The 14,499-nt window shown below is 36.9% G+C and overlaps 1 protein-coding gene across 1 annotated transcript in view; it reads left to right on the forward strand.

Annotated features, from left to right (window-relative positions):
* Window positions 1-14,499, forward strand: part of HMCN1 (hemicentin 1) — a 554,195-nt gene that overhangs the window by 259,878 nt on the left and 279,818 nt on the right. The window contains exons 12-15 of the mRNA XM_024133815.3: window positions 398-539; window positions 1,627-1,754; window positions 4,178-4,291; window positions 9,311-9,469. Of these exons, the coding sequence (XP_023989583.1) occupies window positions 398-539; window positions 1,627-1,754; window positions 4,178-4,291; window positions 9,311-9,469 (543 nt within the window). The remainder of the gene's footprint in view (window positions 1-397; window positions 540-1,626; window positions 1,755-4,177; window positions 4,292-9,310; window positions 9,470-14,499) is intronic.

The raw sequence follows: 14,499 nt of genomic DNA on the forward strand, positions 1-14,499 counted from the left end.
GACCCTCACCAAGCTCTGAAGGCAAAGCCTTGCCCACTGTCATGCCTCCAAGATCCAGGAGTAGGAGCAGGCCTGGGGCTCCAGATGGGCTGACAGGGCTGGGCTGGGCTGCAAGGCCTTGGGATGAATGGCCAGAGATGAGACCCTCTGTGGTCCTGGCTGGGCCTGTGGGGTGCAGAGTCAGGCTTTGGGGGCCCAGCCACAGCCTGCATGGGTCTTTCAGGGAGAGGAGGATCTCTGGGGGAGTGGAAGGAGCAGACCCCAGTTTTGTACACTCTTGAAAGTGCAAAATAAATAAACAAATAAATACATTTTAAAAAGTAAAGGTGTGGCAGTGAGAAGCCTGCAAATCTGCTGTCATTGACATTTCACTCTGTGTGTTTCCTTTTATCTGCAGAGCCGCCCAAAGTCACTGTTATGCCCAAGAATCAGTCTTTTACAGGTGGATCTGAGGTCTCCATCATGTGTTCTGCAACAGGTTATCCCAAACCAAAGATCACCTGGACCATGAATGATATGCTTATTGTGGGTTCACACAGGTACTGGGTTTGTATCATGTTCTTTGTTTTTACTGAGTGAGAGAAGTTGGTGAAATTTCTGGACAATACTAATCTGACCAAATCCCTAAGGTTAAGGGAGATTTGACCCAAATCCACAGCTTTAGATTTTCTCAATAGGCCAGGAAATGTCAGTAAAATAATAAATGACGAATGTATAGAGTTTGAGGTTCTTAAGTCTTGAATTCAATAGCTGGGACTAAGTGCTTCCTAATACTTTGCTTTGCAGACATAACACTGTAACAGTTGGTTTACCTTGAATACTTGAAATGGGGATAATAAACTTTCTGTGGGTAAAGTAATATGTAGTTTTAACCCGTCTACTAGAGGTTTGGTCCTGAGATTTAACAGAAGAGAGAGGGAGAGACAAAGGCCAGAACAGTAGCTCTAATTAAAGTGTATGCAGACATTCTTCGTAACTCCTGCTCACTGCTGCCATACTATTGTACATTGAGAGGTATTTTATTCTGCTGGATGCTTTTAAAAGAAAATGAATCCTTTCATGCTCAAAGAGAGTAGTGAACACGAGGGGCATAAGCAATGAAGTTTCCAGCCATCGGGCTTCCATTACTCTGGGTTTGGCAGGAGGAGTCGGGCTTAGGTGTGAGCCAGATTCTATTCCTGGTCTCTTCACAGACTCACTTGAGATGTGAGACATTGCATCTCTCAGGTTTTCATTTTGAGGAACTTAGAAGTTCCCACAGAGCAAGATTGCCTGGGTGCAAATTCCACTTCTTCCCTGTACTAACCCTGACTCTGGGCAACTTGTATAACCTCTTTGCTCATCTGTATAACAGAGATAATAGTATCTAACTCATTGGGTTGTTAGGAAGATTTAAAACGTTGATAAATGTAAAGGTACTAGAGCAGCCCTGATACATGGCAAGTACTAGATATGTGGGACCTATTGTTATTATCATTATAACATTTCTTCTTATAAAATGATGATGTTAATCATTTCTGCAATCAGCACCACAAACTTAACTCTAAAATATTTGAAAGGAAGGTGCTATAGTTCCTTGATACTATTATTAGAGTATTTTCAATTTTATTTTCTTTTTGTCTGTAGGTATAGGATGACCTCAGAAGGTACCTTATTTATCAAAAATGCAGTTCCCAAAGATGCAGGGATCTATGGTTGCCTGGCAAGTAATTCAGCTGGGATGGATAAACAGACTTCTACCCTCAGATACACTGGCAAGTATAATCAGTTTAAAAGGCAGTACAAATAGTATGAATATCATATCAAGCAATGTAAAAGTACTCTTTTGAAAATTAATGTTAGGAATGAGTTATACCCAGTTGTATAATTTGTTGTTTGTTTCACACATTGATTAGAGCAAATATTGTAACTAATTAAAGTTAAAAGTTCAGGGAGCGAATAGCTTCGGTAATCAACAGAAATCAAGGAAGCTTCCAGATGATGGAAGAGTTCCAGAATGTCCACAGAGTTCTATCCTTCCATGATTCATCTGTTCTTTGTAATATTTTACTTACAAATTAATAAATTCTGTATCCTTCCTGGTTTACCTCAACTTTCATTTTACATTTTCCACTTATGTTCATATATATATGAATTTATATATATGTATAAATATATTTATACATAGGAAATGTTATAATATTTCTGTTATAATTAAATATTTACATTTCTGTCACTTATCTAGATATTACTTTTTGCGTTTCATCTTCAGTTTTTCCCCTCCAAACTCAAACATTTATTGAAGATATACTTTATGACAACTATTCTATAATATAATATTCCATAATATAGTAGAATATAATACATTCTAACATATATAATATAATCAAATCTATTATAATACATAATCATATATTCTAATAATATGTAATATAGAATAGAATATTTCTTTTACTTTGGTCTTTCTTAGACAAATAAAGGACAAGGGCATTATATGCTCAGTGTCATTTTGTAAACTGTGAGTAATTAATGACTAGCAATCCACCCTTTCTCTCATTTTTCTTCATCATTCATAGTAAGGGAGTAAAATTGGCAGTGGAGAGGAAGGAGTGTAAAAGAGCCACAATAAAGGTTGAGAATTGACGCAAGAGGGAAGAGATATGGGAACATATGTATATGTATAACTGATTCACTTTGTTATAAAGCAGAAACTAACACACCATTGTAAAGCAATTGTACTCCAATAAAGATGTTAAAAAAAAAAACAAGATTGAGAATTGTAGATGGTGTGTATAGATGAAGGAGGTAACAAAAATGTCACAAATACTGGACCTAAAAGCCTGGGAAGAAGTCTCATTTATAGAAATGAGGAAGGCACATGGTGAATAAGTTTAGAAGGGAAGATGGGCTCAGATTTAGAGATGACAATTAAAAACGTTCATAGAACAGCCATGTGGAGAGGGAACAAACAGTTGGGAATGGGGGGTTGAAACAGATTCTGCATTGCAGAGATGAATTTTGGTTCATTCACAAAGAAACCAAAATATTCCACCCATTTATTTAACTTAGTAATCACCCAAAGTATGTAAAATGCTGTGCTAGAGACTGTGGAATGTAAAATAAAAAATGTATGTCATGAGGTCCTTACTTTTCAAGAGTGTGAATAATGGGAGTGGATATATGTAAATAAATATAATAAGGCAGGCAAATAAGTACAAAAGTGGAAGGTTGGTGGAGGGGAAGATTAATTCTGACTGGGGAATTTGCAGACACTTCTTAAAGGAGATAGGATTTAAGCTCAGCCTGGAAGAATGAGTGGGATTTGAAGAGTTGTGGCAAAGGGCATTTCAGGCAGAGGAAAAACCTTTAGCAAAAGCAGGAAGATGGGAGGGAATAGGGCATGTTTTGGACGACCAGTGTAGCTCCATACCTTGTGATAAGTAAGGAAGTGTAATGGAGCATGAAGTTCAAAAGAAAGCCATGCCCCAGTTTATGATTTTTGAAAGCCAAACTAGGGAATTATGAAATGCAATCACCAAAGTTTTCTAGCCAAGGAGTAACATGATCTTTGTGAAATTAACTCTTGGCTTTGTTTAAAACTACCTCAGTTGAAGTTAGGAAGTCCTAAAATGTTCAGTTAAGAGAAAAATATGTGCATGAACTAAAGCATTAGGCAAAGGGGTGAATCAAACAGAGCTAAGGAAAGAAACTTCCTTATTTTCCTTATTTCCTTATGTAAACTCACATTTACAGAGAATGTATTTAACATCAAAGGGAAAAATAGAGTTAAAAGTGGTGGGAGACTCTACTTTTTATAGATGCAAATTTTAGCCTTAGACTACAACTGTCTCTCTGTACATAGACATGAATATCCTTAAAGTCACGTAGAAAATGTACATCGATTAATTGAAATATGCTTCACCTAGAAAATGTGCATCAATTAATTTCCTAGATTTTTGGACACTGTTTCATCAGAATTATTTTTTCCTAGTATTCTTTTGGCCTTATAGATGATCTTTTCATCACAGACATCTGTGTGTATATACATCATAAGAGTTTATTTCTGTTTGTAAAAACTGAGATAGCCACAAGCATGTAAATAATAATAGTTTTTTTTATTGGTTCATTTAGTAAACATAAACAAGGTGTAAGTGGCATTGTGCGAGACGTTAATTATTTGCATGTTTGTTGTTTTCAGAAGCCCCGAAGTTGATCGTAATTCAGAGTGAGCTCTTGGTTGCCCTTGGGGATACAACGGTTATGGAATGTAAGACGTCTGGTGTTCCTCCGCCTCAGGTTAAATGGTTCAAAGGTACATTTCTTAAGTATGTTCATGTCTGGTTCACTTAGTATTGTTTTCTCTTTTAGATAAAAATGATTTGTTAAAAATTTGTTTTGGTGTGTGACTTAGCAGCTCCATAAAATGTGCTTATGGTCTCACTAGAGACGATAGTTCAAAATTCTGCACTCTGAATTTCAGCATTTGACAGCTGGTGTGGATTATAGGACCGTGAAAACCCAAGCAGGAAAACTTCGCCTGTGCTAATCCAGCTGAACGTTCTCTTTATTAGTTTAGGATTGTTTCCTGTAGAAAATTTTCCAAGAATACTCAGTTAATGTTTAAAATAGCTTCGCTTATTTCAGTTCACTTTGCTTAGGCTCTCACAATTAGGAAGTTTTCTAGATTCTCCAGGATGCTTTCTATAAAGAGCTCAAATAAAGACATACCTCGAAAATTACAGTTGAATGACATTTGACTGAAAGACAAACGTATTTTGTGGTCAGCTTCATCATGCATGGTAGCTGTTTATATCAAGTATAGAACTTATCTGCCTCTATTTGTGATATAAAGATTCTACCTCTGTGATTCTGTAATAAAATAACAGTAATGTGCTGCTTGTCCTTGGTGAGAATGCCCTTGAGTCCTGGTCTAGGCTCAAATGCTGACAGTAGATATCTGTATAAAATGTCCTGCTTCTGTTTTTCTCTCAGTTTTTCCAATCTATGAGAAAGAAAAACCCCCACAAACACCCTAAGAGGGAGGTTGCTAGGATTATTGAGATGCTGTTTGCAAAATACTCTTTAATCTTCAGATGAAAAATGCTAAATAGTACAAAGCACTATTGTTATGATTCTGTTTGTTAAATCACAGACATTCCCATAGCAACAGGTTGATGTCATAATTACAAAATTGTGAATTCACCTCGGGTTCAAACGCTTAGGGAACACGAGGTGAAAAGGAAAGGCTTTATGTAGAAAACAAATACTTTTCAATAATACAAATCAAATACAGGGAGGGAAACTAGGAGATAATGTCATTTTCATAGCTTTCCATGTTAAGTGATTTAGTCTTCGTGTTTTCTCTGAAAAGAAAGCATTTCTTGATTTGCTTCTTAATTAGGTTTCAGTCAACAAAAACTAATTTTCCTTATTTGAAAAACTTAAATCTTTAACTTACAAATGAAGTAGATAAAAGTTTCAAACTCACATCTTAATTAAATAAATCCAGAAAAATATCAATCAGTAGTTTATGTTAATAATAAAAAAATCTTTAAAGTAATGGAACCTGCTGATTTCTCTGCCTGTAAACAGCTGAGTCACAGAGAGAAAGTCTTTTATTCTCCCAAGTAGGTGCTACTCTCCTGAATAGTCTGTATGTCAGCTTTGGTCCCACAAATGGCTTGGGAGGTGAATGAGGAGTTAGGGAGCTATGCAGCCACCACATGGAAGATTCTAGAATTGACTGCCTAGTAGTTTCTTTTCTCAACCAGAGACATTGGAGTTCAGTGCGCCTAGTAAATCATATCCCATTTCTCTGTTCGAGTTATGCACCAACAGAGCTAGCATGTGGGCATTAAGCACTGACAGATCACGTTGGAGGACCTTCTTCGATTGATGTTCATCACCAATATGCAGAGCTGCCCTGAACCCCAGTATCACTTCTTCTCCCAGTCCCAGGCAGGCAATTTATTCCATAAACAGAATCTGGATCATAAAGAGAAAAGCCAGGGGACAAACTCTTCTACATGCAAACTGGCTCCAAAAAGAAAGGGACGAGGAGGCAGCTGGACCTTTCTTTGTCACCTCTGGTGGGGATGAGACAGCAGCAAGGTTAGGAAGATCCTACCTTATGGAAACCACAAGGGGAAAGAATAGTTCTTTCCCTAACCATAAGAGTAACTTTTTCTTCATAGCTTTTTTTTTCAGGCAGTTCTTATTGAATAAAGTAGGTGGTCATTTGTTTATTTTTTATTTATGGAAAGAACACATGAGCTCTACCCTCTTAACAAATTTTTAAGCATACAGTACACTATTGTTACCTATAGGCACTGTTGTACAGCAAATCTCTAGCACTTACTCATCTTGTATGATTGAAACTTTATGCCTGTTGAACAGCAGCTCCCCATTTCTCCTGCCCTGCAGCCCTTGGCAGCCATCGTTCATTAATAAATTGTATTTCATTCAGACCATTTGAGAAAAGGAATTTCATACATACAAATGCTCCCCAAAATTTTAGATTTTAGAAATGAGTAACATAAAGTGGGTTCAAAGAAGAATCAGGGACACTATTAAAATGTTGTATAAAGAATATTTCTGGTAAAATAGTAAAAAAATTGAATTTGTTTCTTTAGATCTGTTGTTGCTAAAGTGTAGTTGGGAATCCCTGTAGGTTCCCCACAATTCTTTTCAGGGAATCCATGAGATCAAAATTATTTTCCTGATGATACTAAGATGTTATTTGGCTTTTTCACACTCATCTCAGCTACATGATATGTGATATCCAGTAAAGTGAATGCAGAAGCAAAAATGAACACTCAGCTCTCTTCTATTAAGCTAGACATTCTAGAGATTTGCAAAAATGTGAAACAATGCCACTTTTCTCACTAAGTTTCTCTTGTTCAGGGAAATTTTTTCTTATAAAATACATTTATGTTAAAATGTCATGAGTTATTAGAAAATAAATACATATGTTTTAAAAATTTTCAGTTTCCTTTCTCAAATGTGAAGTACAAATAAATATAATCCACATAAACAAAAATTCATTAAAGTCATTAAATTAAATGAAGAAGAGAATGACTTCTTAAAAGTCATTAAATTCATAAAGTCATTAAAGTTTAATGAACAAAAGTTCATTAAAGACAAACATTTTTGAGTACCACTAAAGAACCTTCAACAATTTAAAGGGTATTATGTCAGGGATAATGATCTCTCTGTTAGTCTTTGTATCCACAGAGGCCAGAATTGAATTTAAACTAAAGCAGAAAGAATCCTCCTTAATGGTAATGATTGTTCAATCCTAGAATAGATTGTCAGCAAAGTTTATATATTTTACTATGTGTGTAAACATTCTTCTAATCTCATCTAACATTAAAAGTATATACTCCCTCAATCATTTTCATCTCAAAGTTCTGTATTTCTCTATGGTGTCTCAATAATTTGATTACTAACTGTTCAGTAGAAATCAAGAGACATGACCAAAATGTGATCAACATGCAAACTTGATTAACCAGTGTTTTCCAATTTATATTTTGTTTCATTACTGCTATTCCTTAAACACTTATTAAAAAAAAAAGCTACTAGCAAAAAGTATTTATTTCATCCTGTTATGTTCACTGACATATACAGAAGAAATAAAGGAGAAGTAAAATCCAAAAATCTAAATGCATTTTAGTCCAAACATTTTAATGCTTGATGAACAGCTTGGTCACATTGCATCCTCCCCTAGAGGGAGGAAAGTTTATGTCAACATCATCTGCTTTTACTTATGAAAGTTTCCCAGAGGCACATAGACAAGGCTTTAGTTGCTTCTCTCATTCTCGCGTGGTATCCAGTAGCAAGCTTAAAAGGATGATTGGGGTTTTAAATGTTGGAATGCTGAAAAATACTTTATTTTTGGCACTGACAGTTGCTAATGTAATTTTTTTGTTTTTAAATTTATGGCTCCTTTGACCTCTTCTCCTCCCCAAATTATAAAAACAAAAGGAGAATTGTTTGTTGCTCTGAGTCTGTTGGTGGATGCTTTATGTAGTGTCCTAGAGAATTACTAGCTCTGGTGTTTTAGCCTGTTAAAAACTAAGGGAGTTTCTTTCGCAGTCCTTAGTCCCAGGGCACATGGCTAAGCTAGTATATGGCATTTTGGAGAGTACCTCTTCAGACTTGACATCTGGGCATGCTGTGAAACCCTAAGGCAATGGCCCTTAAACCTCCTGGAATTTTTTAGGATCCCCACAAAGAGTTTGACATCACCCTTTACAAAAACAAACAAAAAAGATATGGACACTAAACTGCCACTTAAACATCAGTACTAGGTAATTTTTTATGACATTTGTCATCCTGGTGAAATTCATTCTTCGATGAGGGGAAACCTTGGAGGAAGGGAAGCCTAAGGAAAGGCTAACCCAACTTAGAGATTTGTTGAGGCATTGCCTGCCTTCAAATAGAAATGGTTCTCAGGGGATCTGAGGCACGGCAGGGACAGGTAACCCAGCAATAACTCATCTTTCTTGGGTCATTCTACCCTCATACCGGGGTCAAACTCAGTATCTGGTTCCATCCTCCACTCATTTATCCCCTGCCTGCTTCTTCCAAAAAAACCTCTAACTCCAACTTAAAGAACTTTGATGCCTAATACAGATTTAGTAGAGATATCCTGGGAGATTTATATAACAATACTCCTCTCTGGCCATTGTCAAGAGTTCCTCATCCATTCTTTCTCTTCTCTCAGCAAGCTCTTCCCTACCCTCTCTAGCCAGCTGTGTTTCCTACTTCCCCAGCCATCCTTAGAATCCTCTCAGGCAGCTCATACCTTTCACAAGACAAAATCTGACTGAGAACATTCAGCAAACCAGAAACCTTGTCATTAGCAAAACTAAGAACACCCATAGTCTCTGAAGCATTTCCTGGGTAATTGAAATTCATCCTGCCACAAAGATGGTAGAAACCTCATTTCAACCTTCATCTTCCCATTCCCTTCTTACCTAACACAGCCACGGTGACAGCTGCCACTCTTTCCTAGTCCCCCAACGTAGCTTCAAAGAGTTTATTCTCATTTAGGTACATATACGGTAGGAAATATTTGTACATAATTCATTTAGGGCCTGATTTTTGACTATAGATTAGCCTGTGGAATTATACAGACTAATAAATCAGCTCATTACCAAGAAACACTTCATTCTTTCATTGCATAAACATTGTTTAAGTGTCTGCACTGTGCAAGACACTTGTATTTAAAAACTTTACAATCGTTTTCTTCAGAAGTTTTACAATCAAATCAATAGCAAACTATGTAAACATTTAACTGTTTAACGTTCTCCGCTTTGTATTGACTTAGGGGATCTTGAGCTGAGGCCCTCACCATTTCTCATTATTGACCCTCTCTTGGGACTTTTGAAGATTCAAGAAACTCAAGATCTGGATGCTGGTGATTATACGTGTGTTGCTCTCAATGATGCCGGAAGAGCAACTGGCAAGATAACTCTGGATGTTGGCTGTAAGCATCCCGTCTCTGATAGACAAGTTTGTATTGAAATTGACCTGGTATTTTTTGACACTAATAACTTTGAAGCAGTTGGTGGAAATATTTGTCAGAATGGCGAAATTAGAGTTAGCATTTCAGATTATTAATATAATAATGATAGTTAGCATATACCAAGTTTTTTTCTATTTACCATGCACTGTGCTAAGAACTTGTATATGCATTATATCATTAAACCCTCATAACAATCTTAAGAGGAAGATACTATAATTTTCTCTGTTATATAGGTAAGGAAACAGAAGCTTAAAAAGGCTAAGCAACTTGACCAGGGTCAAGAGCTATGGAGGGACAGAGCCTGGATATTTGAATCTAGGTTGTTTGATTTCAGAGACTGTAGGCTTCACTGGTCTATCATCTGTTGCCAAACATTTTCCTATCAGGAGTCATCCATTTGGACACCAAATTCCTAAGTATTAACATCTGGAGGCCAAAACTTAGACTTTGGCCCTAGACCATAATTTGGAGATGTTGATGACAGCAAAGGTAGCAGATTGTTATCTTACTTTTTTTTTTAAATTCACTAGCAATGACTCCTCTATGTATAAAACAAAGTACAAACTACAAATAAATGTCAATCACAATATGAATGATACAGCATGTGCATGACAACTTTAGTCGGATTACTCAAGAAGTTTGGCCCTCCCTCCTTCTTCATCTCTCCATCTCATGTTTCTTGAAAAATAAAATTACACAGTTTGGTAACACATGAAATAAAACAGAGCTTGTTTCATGTGAAAAAGAACCTGGCAGCTTAATTTTAACAGATAAGTCAAATGTTTGCATCACTTAAATTTATAAAATATGACATTTCATTAAATTGTATTTTCATTTATGCATGATGATTTTCATGCCAAGGCTGTTTTTTTTAACAAAAGTTAAGAACTATAAAGAAAATGCATTTTTTATTTAGAATAAAGTTAATACAAAACATTTTACTTCTACTATCTTTGTTCTTTAAATGAAAATCATGACCCTCTAAGCTTTGTATTTTATTTCATATAAACTAAAATTTTTTTCCTGCTGGGATCTTTTATGATCCCCATGTCCCTAGGTTGTCTGGTGAACACTCTGTATTCCTGGTGATTATGCCCTTGGGGTAGAATCAACAAAGCTGAAAATGGCCACAAAGACCACTGTAGAATCTGTGTAGGGCACAGCAAGATGTGTTTGAACTATGACTAAACTCTGTGGTTATTAAGAGAAGTGCCTTGGAAATAAGATTGGAATCTCTGGGTGGAGGGTCTCTTAATCTACCAGCAGAGTGTGAAATACAAGAAATGCTTTTAGAAATATAAGGCCCAAATGAAGAGGGTGATTAGACATAGAATTCTTGTTTTCAAGAAATATACAAAGTTTCACTTCTCAACATTTTCTAGTTTTGCTTCTCTCTCTTTCCTGCACAGATATTTTCTGTTCACCCAATGTTCTTGTAGAGTTGTCTAGCTCTAGAAGGAAGAGTGAAATAGCCCAGCAAAAAGGGAATGACACCCTCAGCCCCTCCAAGACTGTAGAAAATCTAAACATCTTACATGTTTCTTGGCTTACTTACTGTCTTCTTGAAAATCTTTTTAGCTTCTGGACTTTCCAGGTTCTGTCTTCGGATTAGTGCCAAACCATATAAGGGTTAGGTCTGTCTGTGCTGGAGTGACTTGGAGTAGATAGGAAACATCCTAACAAAAGTTTTATATTTATCCCTTATTCCTTGAACTGAATTTTGTTTTATCTCCACTCATATTCAAGATCTTCACTCTCAACGACCCTTTCTAAAACAATGGCTTCCTTAACTTTTATTCCAGTAATTGTCCTGATGGAACTACTTACATAAACTCTATTGTTTGCTTACTGTAACCTTGGTCATTGTTAAAAGTTGCCAAATAACTTAGTATTAACATCAGTACCATTCATGTTTCTGCTATGCCTTAACTATTTCCTTATTCACCATTAGAATTCTGATCATTGTAGCTTACAAAGTTTGACTAGACCTTTTCTGTCCACATAAAACTATTGTTACATATCCTAGCAGATAGAGGATGTAACTGCCAAGCACCGCGCAAATCACAGTTGCAGTGATAGTTGTGATTATTGCTATTAGGTTTAAAAGCAAACAAACAAAAGAACAAGTTTTCCCTAGAATTTATATAGTGTTTAAGAGAATGAGCTCTAGAAAGGGACTGGGTTTTCTACCTGACTTTTAACAGTACCTACCTGATAGGTTGGTTGTAAAGATGAAATGAGGTATTACCGCCTATGTGCATTCAGCATGTCAGCGGTTACTGCTTTTCCTCCAAAGCTGCTTAATGGATGTGTATCAAATAGGTGAATATTAACTTTACAAACTGAACGGTCACTTTGATTCTTTGAGTCTTGAAAAATAATATAGAAATGCATATATAATAGTGGTATAGCGTTTAAGATTAAGCATTGTGCTTTTAATACAATAGTCACTGTTTCAACTTGATTTTTTTTAAAAAAAGGGCTTGAGACAATTTAAGTACTCCTATTAGTGGTGCATAAAATTATTCATTTGAGTTCCAAAACTACGGGGTATAAATTTAAGTAGATTATGACTTAAGAAGAAAAACTTGCTTTTATCCATATCATGTAACTAGTTGGACTTTCAGATTGTTTTTGTGGGCCTATTATTTCACATAAACAATACTAGATCAAAAAGTAATCATAAAAAGGCCATTTAATGTTATTCATGAGTTCTAGCTTTTTGTAGTGAGTCTCCGTTATGGACAATTCAGGTCAATGTTCAGGGAATGTTACCAATGCTTTTCATCCTTTTTTAAAAGAGGGTCATTTGGAAGAGAAGAAGATTGGCTACATCAAACAAAAAGTTGGCCTGGGGCTTCCCTGGTGGCGCAGTGGTTGCGCGTCCGCCGGCCGATGCAGGGGAACCGGGTTCGCGCCCCGGTCTGGGAGGATCCCACATGCCGCAGAGCGGCTGGGCCCGTGAGCCATGGCCGCTGGGCCTGCGCGTCCGGAGCCTGTGCTCCGCAACGGGAGAGGCCGCAGCAGAGGGAGGCTCGCATACCACAAAAAAAAAAAAAAAAAAAGTTGGCCTGGCAGTGACTTTATTTGCAGCATTCCACACCGCAGAGGGTGATGTTTTAGACTTAGACTGTGGTTTCATGTTTTGTGGTTTGGTAGAACCAAAACAGTATGTTCAGCCATTTTAGGAAAGAAAATCTCAGTTTGACTAATCTATTGCAAGAGTTGCCATAGTGGGGATAGATTTAATTATCACTAAAGGAACTAGAATAATTTTATAGAATAGGTGTCAGAGCAAGATGGTCAATCTGTTTGTAACTTTTATATTTTCAAAATAATGTGTGCACACAGCCATATCCACCTGTAAGTGACAACAGAGCTGTACCGTGCTTTAACCCTGTGCAGTCCTCAAAGTGCTTGTGCACAAATATTTAGGGGATCACAGAGGATCCAGCATAATAAATCCAACAGACTGTATGCAGAAGCCAAAATTGAAGCTAACATTAGATACATTAAACTCCAGAACTATGATTTAATAAATTAACTATACAATATTTATGATCATTGATAGTTTATAGTTGGGTGATTACTACATGCTAAATGATTAATAATGATTCTCTCTTTTAACAGCGTGAGATAGGATATGTTATCGACCTTTTGTTCATGGGGAAATTTAAACTTGGGGAGGTAAAATAATTTTCCAAGTTTATAGACTAAGAAATAGTGGAGCTGCGATTTGAAACCACCTGGTGGGCTGTAGCTTCCCTAAGCTACTTCTCTAAGCAGCTCCTCTGTACAAGTTCCATATTTTGTACTATAATCACTTCTGCTTCCTTTCCCATTGGTTTTGTTAATCTGTTTACCATCCACCCAATGTAATTCACTTGGAGTCCGAATTGGCCACACTCAGGAGTAGGAAGTACTTAAAAGGCTTCTTGGCTTGAGGTAGGAGCTGCTTCATTTTGATGTTTGCTTGTCATTGATGCTGTCCTGGCTGCTTACCTAGTGCCTGGCACTCTCATTTGCCTTGTTTTCTGGTACCAGTACATTTATTCCCTGACCTTGTGCTTGTCTCGTGCCTGACACTCTTCCCAAAACTTCTTCACCACTGGTGACTTCTCTCATCTTAATTGAGTTTCCTGGGCCCAACTTGAGCTTCACTTACCCTTTTTTTTTTTTTAAATAGATCTTTACTGGAGTATAATTGCTTCACAATACTGTGTTAGTTTCTGTTGTACAACAAAGTGAATCAGCCATATGCATACATATGTCCCCATTTCCCCTCCCTCTTTAGCTTCCCTCCCATCCTCCCTATCCCACCCCTCTAGGTCATTGCAAAGCACCGAAAGCTGATCTCCCTTCCTGTGCTATGCTGCTGCTTCCCACTAGCTAACTATTTTACATTTGATAGTGTATATATCTCGATGCTACTCTCACTTCGCCCCAGCTTCCCCCTCCCACCCCATGTCCTCAAGTCCATTCTCTATGTCTACATCTTTATTCCTGCCCTGCAACTAGATTCATCAGTACCATTTTTTTTTTTTTTTTTTTAGATTCCATATTCTTTATCCATTCATCTGTTGATTGACATTTAGGTTGGTTCCATGTCCTGGCTATTGTAAATAGAGCTGCGATGAACATTGTGACACATGTCTCTTTTTGAATTATGGTTTTCTCAGGGTATATGCCCAATAGGGGTATTGATTGGTCATATGGTAGTACTATTTTTAGTTTTTTAAGGAACCTCCATACTGTTTTCCATAGTGGTTGTATCAATTTACATTCCCACCAACAGCACAGGAGGGTTCCCTTTTCACCACACCCTTTCCAGCATTCATTGTTTCTCAATGTTTTGATAATGGCCATTCTGACCAGCATGAGGTGATACCTCATTGTAGTTTTCATTTGCGTTTCTCTAATAATTAGTGATGTGGAGCATCTTTTCATGTGCCTCTTGGCCATCTGTATGTCTTCCTTGGTGAAATGTCTAC

The sequence above is a fragment of the Physeter macrocephalus genome, chromosome 4, assembly GCF_002837175.3.
Source record: "Physeter macrocephalus isolate SW-GA chromosome 4, ASM283717v5, whole genome shotgun sequence".
Classification (NCBI taxonomy): Eukaryota; Metazoa; Chordata; class Mammalia; order Artiodactyla; family Physeteridae; genus Physeter; species Physeter macrocephalus.